Source organism: Paramisgurnus dabryanus, chromosome 13, assembly GCF_030506205.2.
Source record: "Paramisgurnus dabryanus chromosome 13, PD_genome_1.1, whole genome shotgun sequence".
NCBI classification, from domain to species: Eukaryota; Metazoa; Chordata; class Actinopteri; order Cypriniformes; family Cobitidae; genus Paramisgurnus; species Paramisgurnus dabryanus.
In genome coordinates this window covers 22294133-22310327 of record NC_133349.1, presented here as the reverse complement: position 1 = coordinate 22310327, position 16195 = coordinate 22294133, and the positions used below count along the sequence as shown (strand labels likewise).

General features: G+C 36.4%; 2 protein-coding genes across 3 annotated transcripts; both read left to right on the top strand.

The window, feature by feature from the left end:
• The first annotated feature begins 1508 nt into the window (after positions 1–1508).
• On the top strand, positions 1509–8559 carry gra (granulito). Of its 2 annotated transcripts, none has more exons than XM_065261280.1 (7): positions 1509–1621; positions 3115–3194; positions 5528–5580; positions 5691–5778; positions 6553–6659; positions 7523–7569; positions 7668–8559. In XM_065261280.1, the coding sequence occupies exons 1-7, from the start codon at positions 1527–1529 to the stop codon at positions 7675–7677; spliced, it is 480 nt and encodes a 159-aa protein (XP_065117352.1). In that variant the 5' UTR covers positions 1509–1526; the 3' UTR covers positions 7678–8559. The 2 variants fall into 2 exon arrangements, with proteins under 2 accessions (XP_065117352.1, XP_065117351.1); XM_065261279.1 differs by having other exon boundaries at positions 6550–6659.
• Positions 8560–8931: 372 nt separating this feature from the next.
• On the top strand, positions 8932–13838 carry upp1 (uridine phosphorylase 1). The gene is made up of 8 exons (XM_065260778.2): positions 8932–9086; positions 9204–9275; positions 9684–9795; positions 9891–10049; positions 10172–10286; positions 10624–10833; positions 12509–12655; positions 13094–13838. Exons 2-8 carry the CDS (start codon positions 9217–9219, stop codon positions 13240–13242), a joined length of 951 nt encoding a protein of 316 aa, XP_065116850.1. The 5' UTR covers positions 8932–9086; positions 9204–9216; the 3' UTR covers positions 13243–13838.
• Positions 13839–16195: the final 2357 nt, after the last annotated feature.

Sequence of the window (16195 nt, the reverse complement as noted above, 5' to 3'; positions counted from 1 at the left end):
AAACTGGTTCAGCTGGTGGTCGTTGGTCAGGCATCGGCTGGGCATCACGTTGAAGGACGGTCAGTAGATCAGTGGTGTGATGACCTTCAAGCAGCAGGAACTGGGTCTGTTTGTCTCATTGTCCTCGGGGTCGAGGACGAGACAGGGAGAGAGAAACAGAATCCTATTAGCATAGGGGCCGTTCACATGTAATGCAAGTGTCATACAGTAATGTGGTTTAAATCAGCTCGGTTCCAGACAGGCTAACTATTGCGGCATAAATATATTACCCAGATGAGTTATGTGAATGCTTTGTTCTGGACAAACTTTTGTGGGATAAATACATTTACTGGACATTTTATGTGAATGCTTTGTTAAAGAAGAATGGCTTAAGTTTAGCTTTAAATTGATCGACTGTGTCTGATACTCGAACATTATTTGGTAAATCATTCCAGAGCTTAGGGGCTAAATATGAAAAGGATCTACCACCTTTAGACACTTTTGATATTCTAGGGATAATTAAGTGACCAGAATTTTGTGATCGCAGTGTACGTGATAGATTGTATTCTGATAGTAATTCTTTAATATACAAGGGTGCTAGGCCATTTAAGGCTTTGTAGGTGATTAGTAATATTTTAAATTGTATGCGATATTAAACTGGTAGCCAGTGTAAAGATACCAGAATTTGACTTATGTGGTCATACTTTTTAGATCGAGTATAAGCACTCTTGCGGTGGGGTTTTGAACCAGCTGTAACTTGTTTACCTGATTTGCGTGACATCCCCCGAGTAACAAGTTACAATAGTCTATTCTAGAGGTCATAAAACCCGTGGATAAGCTTTTCTGCATCTGATGAAATAAACTTCAGGAATATTATAAAATATTACAATGCAATAATCTGACCAGCCTTAAATGTATGGTACACAGAAGATGTGAGGCTTGGGTAAAGGCTTGAGTTTAGCTAGCAATATGTTTCATCTTGTCTGCCTTATATTTAATAGGCCTATATTTAATCCATGCTGTGGTTAATGGAAGGTTTGTGGTGGGTGGTAAGTTTGGGTTTAGAATTTGTATTTCCTAGCATCTGTCTACTTACACCCCTGAAAAAGTAAAGACTTTGATTATGTCAGATGAAACCTCACATCTGATTTAGACCTCAAAAAGTTTCTCACATCCTTTGCACAAAGCAATTACCATTTTCTCACTTCTTTCAATAAAAAACTTTTATTATTCGTAATTTAATCTAATCATTCATTTAAAATTGAAATAAAACAATTGTGTGTTGACACTAGACAAAAAGTGAAATGTTTAATTGGAATATTTTGTCATTTATTTTTATTACATGCAGCATTAAAAAAAATTTTAAACTGTAGTCATGGCACATGGAGCATCATTAGTTATGTCATTGTAAAATTATAGTACAGCAGTGTCACTTAATTTTTTTTTAAATAAACAAAATAAAATAAACAGATATTAAAATAACTTTTAAATATTAATTTGACCCGTGATGTGTCGGGTCATCAGCAGCAGGGAGCTCGAGCGGACAGATGAAGAGTCACGAGCTGAGGTTGAATGTTTTCCCGGTGTGTGTGTATGTGAAAATGACGGAGGCTGAAGCTCGACGCTTTGTCAATGACAAAATGTAAGATGACATTACTTGGTTTATTTGTTTGTTTCGTACGAAAGTATAAATTACTTTTAGTCTGTCGGGAGCATGATATTCTGGTAAAACAAGATTGTGAAGAAAAAAGTTTGCAGTCATCATGGCTAGCCAGCTAGCAGGAACGGATGGATTCAAATGATAAAGTTTAACTTAGCATTTGCTTTTCATCTTTACACTTGTCTAATTCATTTTACAGATGAGTATGGGCCATTATTTGTTTTAATTTCAATTAAACGTTTTTATACTGACTGATATTTTTAAAAAGTAGATTTACGACCATGCCTGTGAAAACCCAGCTAGTCATTTATTTGTGATTTACTGTTTTCTACATAAAATCGTTTCTACATACTGTAAATAATATTCTGTGAAAATATAACCTTAAAATCTTCAATATTAACTGAGTAAGGCCGTGTCAAAGATTGAAATCAATGACTAAAATCAAAACTTTGATGCTCATGCCTGGATTTCACAGACAGGGTCACAAACTAAGCTTGTGTCATCTATCGTTATACATTTGTTAGAGGTTTAACAGCCAGTTAAAACTTTCCTGTAGCTTTCTTGAGCACAAGGTCTGAAAAGCATCAAACTTTTTTAGTTGCCATCTTCCTCACTGCCATATTTAACTGGTTATTAAAGGGATAGTTCATTTTTTTACATTGTTTGTTTATTTACTCACTCTCAGGCCATTTGATATGTTGGTGGCATTTTTTTCTTCTTCAGTAGAACAATAAAGAAGATATTTAGAGGGTTTTTTTTTAGTTCAAAAAGCAGATATATCCAATACAAAAGTATTTCCCAGGACTCCTAGTGAAATATGGACGTCTTGTGTAGCCAATCGATCTGTTTTTTGCTAGAAATTCAACTTTATTTACAACATTATTAGTGTTAATGCAGAGCCTCTGCCAAACATGAGCACAATCTTCTTGTGGTTTTTGGTGGCGGTTGGCAAAATAGCCTCTTAGCACCACCTATAGAGCGAGAGGGTAATGCGCACTTTATAGATATACATCGTATTAGAGCTGGGCAAAAAATCAACTGCTATTCTTATGCGTTTCTCATCAGTAATGTTCCCAGTGGGGTGGGCTAACCCGACCCGTTTGGTACTATTCAATGAAAAAGTGCCATAAATTAACAGCAAATTTTGGGTGAACTATCCCTTTAACTGGACTGACATTAATACAAATCCTTCTGTTTCTCACTGGATGTAATGGGAATGACATGACATGGTTCTTACTTGAACTTGCATATAATCTGTGGTGAAATTTATTTAAAGTCCATCATGAAAACTGATGTCAGTAAATTGTGTAAGACAGCATGATTTTGTGTGTGCTATGGTATTTTACTCATAGTCATAGAAACAATTAATTGTCATATATCTGAACGGTGATGAGAACTGCAATGCATTGTTACAGATATTGTACATCATTAAGCCTTGGACACAAGTTAATATGTTTACTCTTTGCCCTGTTTAGCAGAAAAATGGACGTTTCAAAGAGGATCGTCAGAAATTTGGAGCCAGCAAGGCCACTGCGTCGTCTTAACATAAATCAAGGTACAATGTGGCAATGTTCACACAGAGTTTAAGGTGGGGTAGAACACCTTTTACCATGCTGGTTAATAGCAATTTACATGTATATAAATGTATATATTCTGTGGAAGGTAAAGGACCAAAAAATGTTTGCCCAATCATTGCATTCAGTCAATTATAGGATGTCCTGCTTGCCTATCAAACTGTTTATTTGCATACTTACAGTGAGGAAAATAAGTGTTTGAACACCCTACTATTTTGCAAATTCTCCCACTTAAAAATCATGGAGGGGTCTGAAATTGTCATCGTAGGTGCATGTCCACTGTGAGAGACATAATCTTAAAAAAATTCAGAAATCACAATGTATGATTTTTTTATTACTTTATTTGTATGATACACAAGTATTTGATCACCTGAGAAAATCAATGTTAATATTTGGCACAGTAGCCTTTGTTTGCAATTGCAGAGGTCAAAGTCTCTGTAATTTTCAAAAATTTCCTGTAGTTTTGCACCAGGTTTGCACACACTGCAGGAGGGATTTTGGCTTACTCCTCCACACAGATCTTCTCTAGATCAGTCAGGTTTCTGGCCTGTCGCTGAGAAACATGGAGTTTGAGCTCTCTCCAAAGATTCTCTATTGGGTTTAGGTCTGGAGACTGGCTAGGCCATGGCAGAATCTTGATATGCTTCTTACAAAGCCACTCCTTGGTTATCATGGCTGTGTGCTTCAGGTCATTGTCATGTTGGAAGACTCAGCCTCGACCCATCTTCAATGCTGTAACTGAGGGAAGGAGGTTGTTCCCTAAAATCTCACAATACGTGGCCCCGGTCATCCTCTCCTTAATACAGTGCAGTCGCCCCGTCCCATGTGCAGAAAAACACCCCCAAAGCATGATGCTACCACCCCCATGCTTCACAGTAGGGATGGTGTTCTTGGGATGGTACTCCAAACACGTTTAGTGGAATTATGACCAAAAAGTTCTATTTTGGTCTCATCTGACCACATGACTTTCTTCCAAGACTCCTCTGGATCATCCAAATGGTCATTGGCAAACTTTAGACGGGCCTGAACATGTGCTGGTTTAAGCAGGGGAACCTTCCGTGCCATGCATGATTTCAAACCATGACTTCTTAGTGTATTAACAATAGTGACCTTGGAAACGGTGGTCCCAGCTCTTTTCAGGTCATTGACCAGCTCCTCCCGTGTAGTTCTGGGCTGATTTCTCACCTTTCTTAGGGTCATTGATACCCCATGAGGTGAGATCTTGCATGGACATCTTACAATTTTGTTTCTAGTGTTTTTGTACAGCTCTTTGGTCTTTGCCATGTTAGTAGTTGGATTCTTACTGATTGTATGGTGTGGACAGGTGTCTTTATGCAGCTAACGACCTTAAACAGGTGCATCTAATTTATGATAGTAAATGGAGTGGAGGTGGACATTTTAAATGGCAGACTAACAGGTCTTTGAGGGTCAGAATTTTAGCTGATAGACAGGTGTTCAAATACTTATTTGCAGCTGTATCATACAAATAAATAGTTAAAAAAAATCATACATTGTGATTTCTGGATTTTATTTTTTAGATTATGTCTCCTACAGTGGACAATCACCTACGATGACAATTTCAGACCCCTCCATGATTTCTAAGTGGGAGAACTTGCAAAATAGCAGGATGTTCAAATACTTATTTTCCTCACTGTAAGTGCACCGTGTTTGCACAGACATTCTCCTTCCATCATTAAGCAGTGTTGTCAAGTCCACTTTTCATGGAATTGGATTACTTTTAGGGCACAGTCACATCATCCTTAACCCAGGCTTGCCCCACCCCCAAATCAACTGAACCGTACCCCGAGCGCACCTGGGTATGGTTAAGTGTAGTGCGCTTTGGTACAGTACAGAGCGATCACAAAAGCCATACAAACTGTACTTTAGGATCAAACGTACTCGGGTACTGTTTGATTCACATAATGTGAGTTCATCCTTAAACTGTTGCAGCTGGTTTGTTTTCTCCAGCTTAAATTGATCAGTTTGCACTGTTCATTTGCTTTAAATCTTATGGCAAGATGATTTTATTTATAAAAGCAAGAGTCATTTGAAGGCGAACAGCAACTACCTTACATTCCTCCTGAACCGACAAAACATGACACATGAAAAGGATGTTAAAACTAAGAAAGTCTTAGAAACGGTTATGAAGATAAATGTCTGGATCAAGAAATATTTACAATATTTGTTTTATGTGTTTCTCTCTCTCTCTCTGTGTGTGTGTGTGTGTGTGTGTGTGTGTGTGTGTGTGTGTGTGTGTGTGTGTGTGTGTGTGTGTGTGTGTGCTTTTATGATTCATTGAACGGGCCACCCATAGTACCACAAAGCAATGTGATGATCAAGCCATTTGAAAAGCCAGTTAAAAAGCCGGTAAGCCGTGCAATTTTATTGTGTTAAACATTATGCTTGTTGTGTAATTGTGGCCTTTCTCCTATTCCTGTGTTATTGAGTGTATCTGACCCTTTGTTTAATAATGACAGGACAACAGTATTAAAGTGGAGCAGTTGTACGAAATCCTTCATCTTCAAACCACAAGTAACCTAAAAAGTCCCCAACCTGAAAAGAAAGGTAGACATTTTCCTTAACATATATAAGAGAAAAACAAATAGTTCAGATTGTATAAAGTGCATTAAAGGAATAGTTTACCAAAAAATACCCCACTTTATTCAGCCAAACACCGCACGCCAGCTCCACGCTATTACTGAAGATGATAATTGGCTCTCGCAAGTACCGACGTGGAGCCAGCATGCCGCATTTTTGATCTAGATGTGTTTCTATTCAAACGTTACGTATCGATTGCTAAATACACTCAAAGTATGAATAGTTTTCTCTCAGAAATGTATAGTTTCGCATCAGAAGATATATATTGGATTTCAAAATGGCCACTTTTGAACGCCATTACAAAGCTAGGAAGAGCCAGACTACTATTTAATATAACTCTAAATGTGTTCAGCTGAAGAAATTAAGTCATAGGCCTAGGATGGCATTAAAGGAACAGTAAGTAAGAAATGTATATCAATTAATCATAAAATGGCCCTGATATGTCACTAGACATTAAGAATCATTTCATTTCAAATACTTATATCACTCAACAGTGGTCCGGCCAGGATATTGTCATTTAAAAAGTGGAGTTGCAGCCCTCAACTGATGTTTATGTTGTCATTTTGTGTATTGGCCACCAGCTGTGTGATTGCAGTACCAGTTTGAGCCACAAGTTTTGTAATTGCAATACCAGTTTGGCCACAATCCTACATACTGTTCCTTTAAGTTTCTGTGAACATTTCCTTTAAATAAAATTTGGAGAGAAATTTGGAGCTAATGCTTTATATTTTATTGCAGAAGAAAGGATATGCTACACCAGGGACTTTCTTATCAAGATGGCAAGTTGTCCATTGGCCAAGAAGAAACCTGAGTTTTTGCCAGAGCATCCTGTTGTTTTGGAGAATGGAGTGAGTTATTAATTGCTTTATACCACAGGGCTGTTGAATGCTTTATTTTGATTGGTTAAGAAATGTTCAACTGTTATGCATAAACACAACTGACCTGTCAAATGGCTTAAAATAACCACCAGAGCAATGTCTGTGGTAACCGTGGTACAAGTGGAATAATTCACTCCGGTCCTTTGAATTACTTCCGGTCCTTCGGCATTATTACCACCTTGGATGTGCATTATTTTTGAAGAATTTTATGCCCCGTCATCACTTACTCCTTACTTATTACACGGCTCTCTAAAATGCTAGATTCTGATTGGCCAGAAGCTTCTTCCTTTTACATAACTACCGCTCAAAACTAATAACACACAGTAACCCGCATTGCAGCAAATCATTTTGACAGGTACAGTTTATTTGTACTAAATAATTCAATATAAATATGCTTTAAAATAACATATCCGGCATTATATTTACAAATAATTAAACCAAATAGTGCGTTCGTGACATTTGAACGTCTTGTCTTATCTCAAAACCGAAAGTAAAAGTGTTTTCCTCACGGAAGGTCTGTATTCATTAAAAATGAGCAAATAAAATATTTGAAATCAATATTCAATGCTCCTTACCTTACTAATGAGGTAGATAGCCGTGTAGTAAGCGAGATAATGTACAGGCAGCATGTTGTTATTGGCTTATTTCTGCGATAACAACCTGATGCCTTTACATTATTCCTTACTTAATGTAGATTTTATAATACAGATAGTTACTTGTCAAATAATAGTTTTCTTAGAGGTGATACCTTTATAGATCTACAAAAATATACACGCATGCACAATTGATGTTAAAGGTTTGTGTCTGATCTTTCCATCTTTGACCCAATCTAGAGGACTCGTATTGTGCCCAATGTCAATAACTTCAAGAAAGAGGACATGTAAGTGCATTCACTCAAGTAATCAGTACATCATGCATGACAAATGGTGTCACCTACAGGATGATTTACGGTTTACCTATAAACCTTTCTTTTTATAGGGTTGTCTGATGTGGAGAATTCCTTACAGTCTATTTTTATTATTATTTAAAAATGGGTCTCTAAAACTGCACTACATGGGAGTAATGTGTAAATGGTTAAAAATCTTGCCCTTTTAAGTTTCTGTATGTCGGAATCCATCACAAGTTAAGTTCATATTCAAAGATGTAAGTGGAGAAAAACATCTTTTCAGCTTTACAGTAAAAACAAAAGAATTGTGAAGGAAAAACATGTTCTCTTTGAAAAAGAAATATAAAACTGCTTCCCTTTCCTAAACACATCATTTTTATTCTGCATTTATTCTGCAAAAATGTATATTAAAAAAAATTGCCTTAAACTCTGTCTTTGTCCTTGATCAAACCTCTTTTTTTGTTTTACCTCATCAAACAACTGTGATTTCTAACTCTGGCTTTTGATATTTTTCATATACTGGTGGTTTTGTGCTGCACTACAATGTGATGATCTGTGATGTTTGCTGATATTTAGATTTGAAGTGTATTTGCTTGAAGATGTGCATCTTGAAGTGACTTATAAGGGGTTTTCGTGCTTAAGTTAGAACTCAGAGATGTTTGATTGTAACTTGCCAGCTGTACTTACTGGATATTGCAAAGAGGTTGGATTCAAGGGTTGGGCAAGCAACACATATCTGGCACATTCTTTTTGATAACTATTTAGTCTACTGGATGACAAAACCTTGCAATGATTGTAATAATACACTTAATATTTCAATATTTTTGTTTGTATAAATGTATGCATCATTTATTTCAGTGAAGTAGGTGAAAGCAATGTTTTGTTACAGGAATTTGTGTTTAAACATGTTTACAAAATGTATTGTCTTAATATTTGCTCTACAAGCTCATTACACTCAGTAAAGAAAAAGTTTGTTTTACTTGCTGCTTTGCTTCGTTTGTGTTTTTTTTCCCTCAGTAATTTTTCAATTTGGAAACTGGTACAGTATCTGGTTTATCGTACTGTATATAACAGTTTGTTTGTGTGCAGGAATATAAAAATAGTCTGTTACGAGAACAATTCAAGCCTGTGGGATATCAGTAATGAAAGTAAAACGGCAATAGTGAACAGAATTAATAAAAACAACAACACGGATACATATGTTGTGCTCGTGCGTCAATCTTTCCCTTACCGGTTACATTCCATAGAAATTAGGTCCCGCCTTTATTATGATCATAAATGTGACTGACATCTCAACGTTCCATTCGTATTGCTCATCCTGTCGCAGGGGGCGGGGTTTTTCAGAACGCTGGTGGAAAAACACACCGCGCGATGCTAGCGCGATACTGTCACGTACACCAGCGGTGCGGCCGGAATTTCGCAGCTGTAACTTACAGAAACCGTCGGTGTTTTATAAAGCGCGTTCTCGCCGGCAGACAGCTCGTTTAAAGACGTAAAGTTGACACACAAAGGTAATGTATATTACGTTTTATTCAAAGACATTTCTTTCTAAATGCTGAGCGCTTATGCTGAACATTGTTTCTAGTACAGTAAAATGTGATGGTTTGTCATTGTGTACCAATTCATAGGGATACACCAAAAATGCCGCGGGGTGAAGAGAAGAACGGGACGGGTGAAGAGAAGAATGGGACGTGTGAAGGGTAATGAATTAAATTCAAGTGCATCGAGAAATTTCCGTTTATGTTTTATTATGCACGCACTCCCTGCCGTCTTCTCTGATGTGCTGTCAGTCAAATGATTGATTAAAATGATTTTACATTTGTTAACCATTTACACTTTGATAAGAAATAAATGACACATTCTCGCATTCGTGTCATGTGAAATGTTAGTAAGCAAAGTTTAATTTAGTACTGTAGTAGGTAGCAATACAAAACCAAGGAATTTCCTCACCATGTCCTTTTCATGACCCTAGAGTGATCTCGTCTGTATTTGTACTTTATGGTGTGTGATTAAGGTCGTACTTTATACCAGTTTATTTTTTTTACCAGGGACAATAGGTAGCATATTACCTGCTTCATGCAACTGTCTAACTTATAATCCATGCATAGGTCCATTTGTGTTACCAATCCTCATTTGGATGCCATGAAGGATGACATCCTCTACCACTTTAACCTCGGGACATCCAGTCACGACTTGCCAGCCATGTTTGGAGACGTCAAAGTAATGTCAAATCACATCAACACTCTTATATTTTTAAATATATATGTTTTAGCTATTTGTTAATATTAAATATGTGGGTTTACGTGTTCCTGTAGTTTGTGTGTGTAGGTGGAAGTGCGTGGAGAATGAAGTCTTTCACTGAATACATTGCAAAGGAGCTGGGGCTCGAGGACCCTAATGGAGAGTACCCAAATATATGCGCAGGAACCGATCGCTACGCCATGTACAAAATTGGACCTGTGCTGTCCGTCAGTGTGAGTGAGCTCAGATTCATGTATAGCGCTATGTGTAGCATTATACATCCAACACGTTGTTTTTTTTTATAAATCATCAAAGTTTGTCTGAGTATTAACATTAGGTTTTTTGTGTGTTCTAGCATGGCATGGGCATCCCGTCAATCTCCATAATGTTGCATGAGCTTATCAAGCTGCTCTATCACGCTCGCTGTACTGATGTTACAGTAGTGCGCATTGGGACATCAGGTGGAATAGGTACATTTGCTTTTGACATTTAACTGCTTACTCAAAAAGGCCTTCCTGTGCTTTCGAAAACATGTCAAACCACACCCGTGTGTTGTAAGCTGGAAATTTTTTTACATAATTTTCTGGCATTATGACTGTACACATACTGTATGTTGAAATTGCTAATACAATAGACGTCATTGCTGTTAACAGACCCATGAATGAAATGTCGTTTCGCTTTGAATTTACTGCTTAGATGCACAAAACCCTTGTTGTTACAGACAGCCATTCTCTCAGCTTGGCCAATGGTTCATTACACATACAGTAGTGAGGCACATGATTGTTTTTCTGTCTGCCCTTTTGTCAGGTTTAAAGCCAGGCACCGTGGTGGTTACCAAGCAGTCGGTTGATGCTATGTTCCGCCCCTACCTCGAGCAGATTATCCTGGGCAAACCGGTCGTAAGGGACACTGATCTTGATGGCAAACTTGCAGAGGAGCTGCTCAAGTGTGGCCAAGACCTTGCAGAGTTCGAAACTGTCATTGGTAACACAATGTGCACGCTTGACTTTTATGAAGGTATGATAACATCAGATCTAACCTTAAAGGATGAGTCAATTTTCTTTAAAAAATCCAGATAATTTACTCACCACCATGTCATCCAAAATGTTGATGTCTTTCTTTGTTTAGTCGTGAAGAAATCATGTTTTTTGAGGAAAACATTCCACATTTCACTCTTTTTAATGGACTTTAATGGACCCCAACACTTAACTCAACACTTAACAGTTTTTTTCAGCTGAGTTTCAAAGGACTCTAAACGATTTCAGACGAGGCATAAGGGTCTTATCTAGCAAAACGATTGTCATTTTTGACACGAAAAATAAAAAAATATGCACTTTTAAACCACAACTTCTCTTCTATATCCGGTCCTGTTATGCGCCAACGCCACCTCACGCAAATGTTGTATGTCGAATGATACTAATTAATGTCTTTGTGTCAGTTTATTGTTTAAAATGGTTAAAATGGAACACGTGACCTTTCTAAGTCACTACGCAATTACGTGAGGTTGCGAGGGGCTCGTCACACAGCCGGAGGAAGAAGATTAGTTGTGGTTTAAAAGTGCATATTTTTTATTTTTCTTGTCGTTTCAATAGATAAGACCCTTATGCCTCGTTTGGGATCGTTTAGAGTCCTTTGAAACTCCTTTGAAAAAAACTATTAAGTGTTGGAGTCCATTAAAATGAGAGAAATCCTGGAATGTTTTCCTCAAAAAACATAATTTCTTCTCGACTGAACAAAGAAAGACATCAACATTTTGGATGACATGGTGGTGAGTAAATTATCTGGATTTTTTTTTAAGAAAATGGAATAATCCTTTAAATACTTGTTATTGTTTTATATCTGCACTAAAAAAATAATAGGTAGAATTTACTTAATTTGTATTTTGCACGTTTTTGCACAAATATATAACTAGTAAATTTCACACATGGAAACTACGTAAGTCTACTTAACTAAGTTTGAGTAATTTTACACTGTAAAACAAGTAATATTTACTTAATATTTACTTAAATGATTTCATTATGTAAAATTACCTCTTTTCTTTACTCTTATATACCACATAATATTGAGCAAGAGATTGGTCTCAGTACTGGCATTTGCATAGTTATTTCTCATTGAGTGAATTAACGCACATCATGATTTTCATTGTGTCACCTATAGTCTAAACACAAGCACCTTTCTTCTGAACAATGGTAACTACGAAACTCAAAGAAGAAACAGAAACTCTTCTAAATCTCAAAGATAAAAGAACATTAAACACTAACAAGTATTTCTTTTTAGCTAAAAACACATAAAATAGGTATTTAATTTCAATTTGCCAGATGTAGTCCCATGCAAAGCATGCTGGGAACTACAAGTCCACTGTCTAGTTAGTTATGTCTACCCAAATCATTAATGTATACTTCAATACAAAATTATAAAGCAAATTTCCTTTTTACAAATGTAAGTGGTTTATACATGATAAAATAAAGTTGAGTTAACTCAATAATGTATTAATTTAGAATTACTCAAACTACTCACAGTATTATGTTATTTTTTACTCAAATTTCTTACAAGAATTCATTTTTTATAGAGTTTAATTATTTTATTTTGTTAAATCTGCTAAGGCACATAATCATTTTACACTGTGTAAGATTTCACAAATTAAAGGGTTAATTGAAAGCAAGAGTTTAATTTTAAACCTGTTTCTGTACAGGTCAGGCTCGGCTGGATGGTGCCTTCTGCTCATACACCGAGGATGATAAACAGCGCTTTCTTACTGAGGCCTATGCTGCTGGGGTTCGTAACATTGAGATGGAGTCATCTGTCTTTGCGGCCATGTGCAAACTGAGCAATCTTCGAGGTGTGCAATTGTTAACAGCTATTGTTAATGAGTAATTTTTGTGTAAATCAGTATATCCATGTATCCATCATAAACTGCCAAAATGTATGCTTGTTGTTCACTTTAACACTAGATAAGACACATTTTTGTATAATGGTAGAAGGTACCTTTGTGGGTATTGTCTCAAACATGAGCTAAAGTTCCACATTTTTGGACATTTTTGTAATTCTGTCGGCTTAGTAGATTCATTCACTTGAACTCAACTGGGCTTATTTTACACGCACACGTTTTACATAAGTGGCTAAGATTTATGTTTTTATTGGAGTTACAGTAATGTTGTTTGCTGAGTTTGAAAGGCTTCTTGGAACTTGTCACACATTAAGCCTGCCGTTGTTTCTTTGGGTTGTGGTATTTATGGGTTAAGGTCATGAGATAATATGCTTGTTTTTGTTCTTGTAGCTGCTGTTGTGTGTGTGACACTACTGGATAGGCAGAAAGGAGACCAGCTCACCAGCTCTCATGATGTCCTGAACGACTACCAGATGCGCCCTCAGGTGCTAGTGGGACATTACATCAAAAAGAAGCTGAATGCCTCCAAGAAAAGCTAGTTGTTTGCTAGCTAGAACATTAACAGGCAGGTGTTTATGCAGACTAAGATAGGAAACATTATATGTTGTGGTTTTATTTATAAATTTTCTTAATATATGTAACCAGCCCGAATGTCCAGTATGAATGAAAGTGACCAAAGTAAAAACAATACATGTTGTTTTTCTACTGTTTGTTATTGCATTAAATAATGCATTTAATAGCTTAATTTGTTTGAAATTATATTGGGCACATTCATTCTGTGCTGTCTAAATTGTTTTAAATTCCTGATATTTATTGATTGTTTTTAAACACTGCTCATGATAGATGTTTATAAAGGGACGTGTGAGGGAACTGAGCAGATTTTAGCACTATTTACATTACAGTCCAAAATGTTAAAGAGCACTTTCCAAAACTGTTTTGCCTCCTTTTATGTTTGTTACAATTATACTGTTTGTAAAATTGTACTGTAAAATCACAGACGTCTTAAACTTGACACTTTTATCCTCTCAGAGTTTGCAAAATGTAAACATTGAAAACTTATTTTAATCCCATGACTGAAGGTTTATGTACTGTAATCTATAACATAAAGATAAATAAAATACAATATTTAATGAATAACTGTTTTTGTCTAATATGTGATTATTAGTACATGTATAAAAAATAAACAATGAAAAACCATACACATTATTCATATAAATGTGAACATTGCATTATGCATGTCAACCTACAAAGGAGACAGATGTCTTAAATAATGAATATTATATTAAATATGCAAATTGAATAGACACAAATTAATTGAAGGCTCGCAAAAGGCTGAAGACTAGTGAGTTGCCAACATAAAAAGCAAGCATCTTTTCATAAGTTAGGGTCACTTTTATTCATTTATATTTCCCACATTTTAGAATGGTTAAAGAGCACCTATTTCTAGTGATGGGGACGAGACCGCCTAGTCCGAGTCAAGACCGAGTCTTGTTGATCGAGTCTGTTGGTTTTCAAATTGAGTCAAGTCCAAATCAAGATCGAGTCTTTGAGGAAGCAAGTCAGAGTCGAGACCGAGTCCTTTAGGAGTCGAGCCCAAGACCATAAAAACATGTCAGTTTTCATATTCATGATTTAATATCACCTCAGTTAATAATCAACAGTAAGGCCTACAGATTAAGCTAGATTGGGAATTGTTTATAGGAGCAGTCTTAGAGTCTTAATATGGACTATGCTTTTACTATCATTAAAAAAATCCCAACCACATGCATCCTTTTCTGCCTATTTTTCTAGAGATAAATAAACTGCTTTGATGGCAGTATCTTTGCATTGCACCATGGGATGTCATTTTCAAATAATGCCCGTCAACATTGCATTTTATTATTATTGTTATGTGTTGTGTGGTTTTTTATATGAACATAAAAAAAATGTGTTGGTCTTCTCCTCTCACTGTGGTCCGAGACCGAGTCAAGACCGAGTTTTTGAAGGAACGAGTCCGAGAAAGCAGAAATCGGTCTCAGGGACTACATCATTACCTATTTCATGTCTAAAAAACAATGTTATTTCGTATATTTGGTATAATACAATGTGTTTGCGTGGTTTATGTTTAAAAAACACATTAATTTCAACATTTTTGTAGCTCCAGGTTGCCATGTCTTCCTGAAACGCACAGATTTTGTACAAAACTGTCCCTGATTGGGCAGCTAACCTTTACGTTGTGATTGGCCTGAATACCTCTGACGTCAGCCGGAAATGTGACGCTCCTTGCCATGTTTGAAAGATTCGGTCACAATGCAATGCTAACAGGAGTTAACTTACAGGCTGTGAGGAAGTATGATAATGTTGGTCTTGTCTTCATCACCAATCCCAGGCAGTAAACTGTTGCCTACAATCCATGTGTTTGTTGTAAGAGATTTATTTTGGAGACGATACCTTGTGTCATCGTTTTACTTTTTTTTTATTTGTACCTTTTGCATATCGTTAACATCTACTAATACACACCAAAGGAAATGTACAATCGTGAATTTGACCATTGGTGCTCTTTAAAGGCACACAAGGCAAGTCTGAGTATTATTTGTCTACTAGCTCCCCCTAGTGTCTGGGAGTAAATGCGTTCTATATCTAAGACTATACGAGACTGAAGGACACCGGGTCGGATACAGCGAACTTGCAAGTGGGGTATTCTTCCTACAGACGGTAGGGGCAGGCGAGAGAGTCTTCATTCGTCATGTAATGAGTCATTTAACCATATACCGACTTACGAAGATGATTTATTAACATAAAAATGCTGCCTTGTGTCCCTTTAACCATCAAATGACACAAATGTAACATTGGGAATTGCATTGTAACATCAAATCATTTTTATTTATTTGGGATAGCCACCCTTGTAGAATTTGTAAAAAATTTATCATCCAGCTTTTTGATGTCTCATCATGAGATGCTTTTTAAAGGGATAGTTCACCCAAAAATAAAAATTCTGTCATCATTTACTCACTCACATGTTGTTACTGGATAAATTTCTTTGTTTTAGAGCATGAAGGAAGATATTTTGTGGAATGTTTCATGAGCCCCATTGGAATGGGGCTCACAAAAAAGGGTTTGGTTACAAGCATTCCTCAAAATATCTTTCATTGTGTTCATCAGAACAAAGAAATGTATACAGGTTTATACATTTTTGATTTAACTATCCCTTTAAACACCTCATTAATAATCAGCCCATTTCTTCAAAAACAATTCTATAAATGTTTATTAAAAGAAATTAATATGCACAATTATAATTTTTCTAACCAAAAAAATCCAACGTTTTCATATTCAGTGTAAAAGATTTTTCGAATCTTAAAAAGTCATGCAATAATATGCATCCTTATAATATGCATCCTTACATGACCAGATGTGCATTGTGATAGTCCCATGCAGTTCTCGTGTAGATGCAGACCAGTTTTTTCCTCCTCACACACGTCAGTGAACGGTGTCCAATCTGCTGCTGCGCGGAAA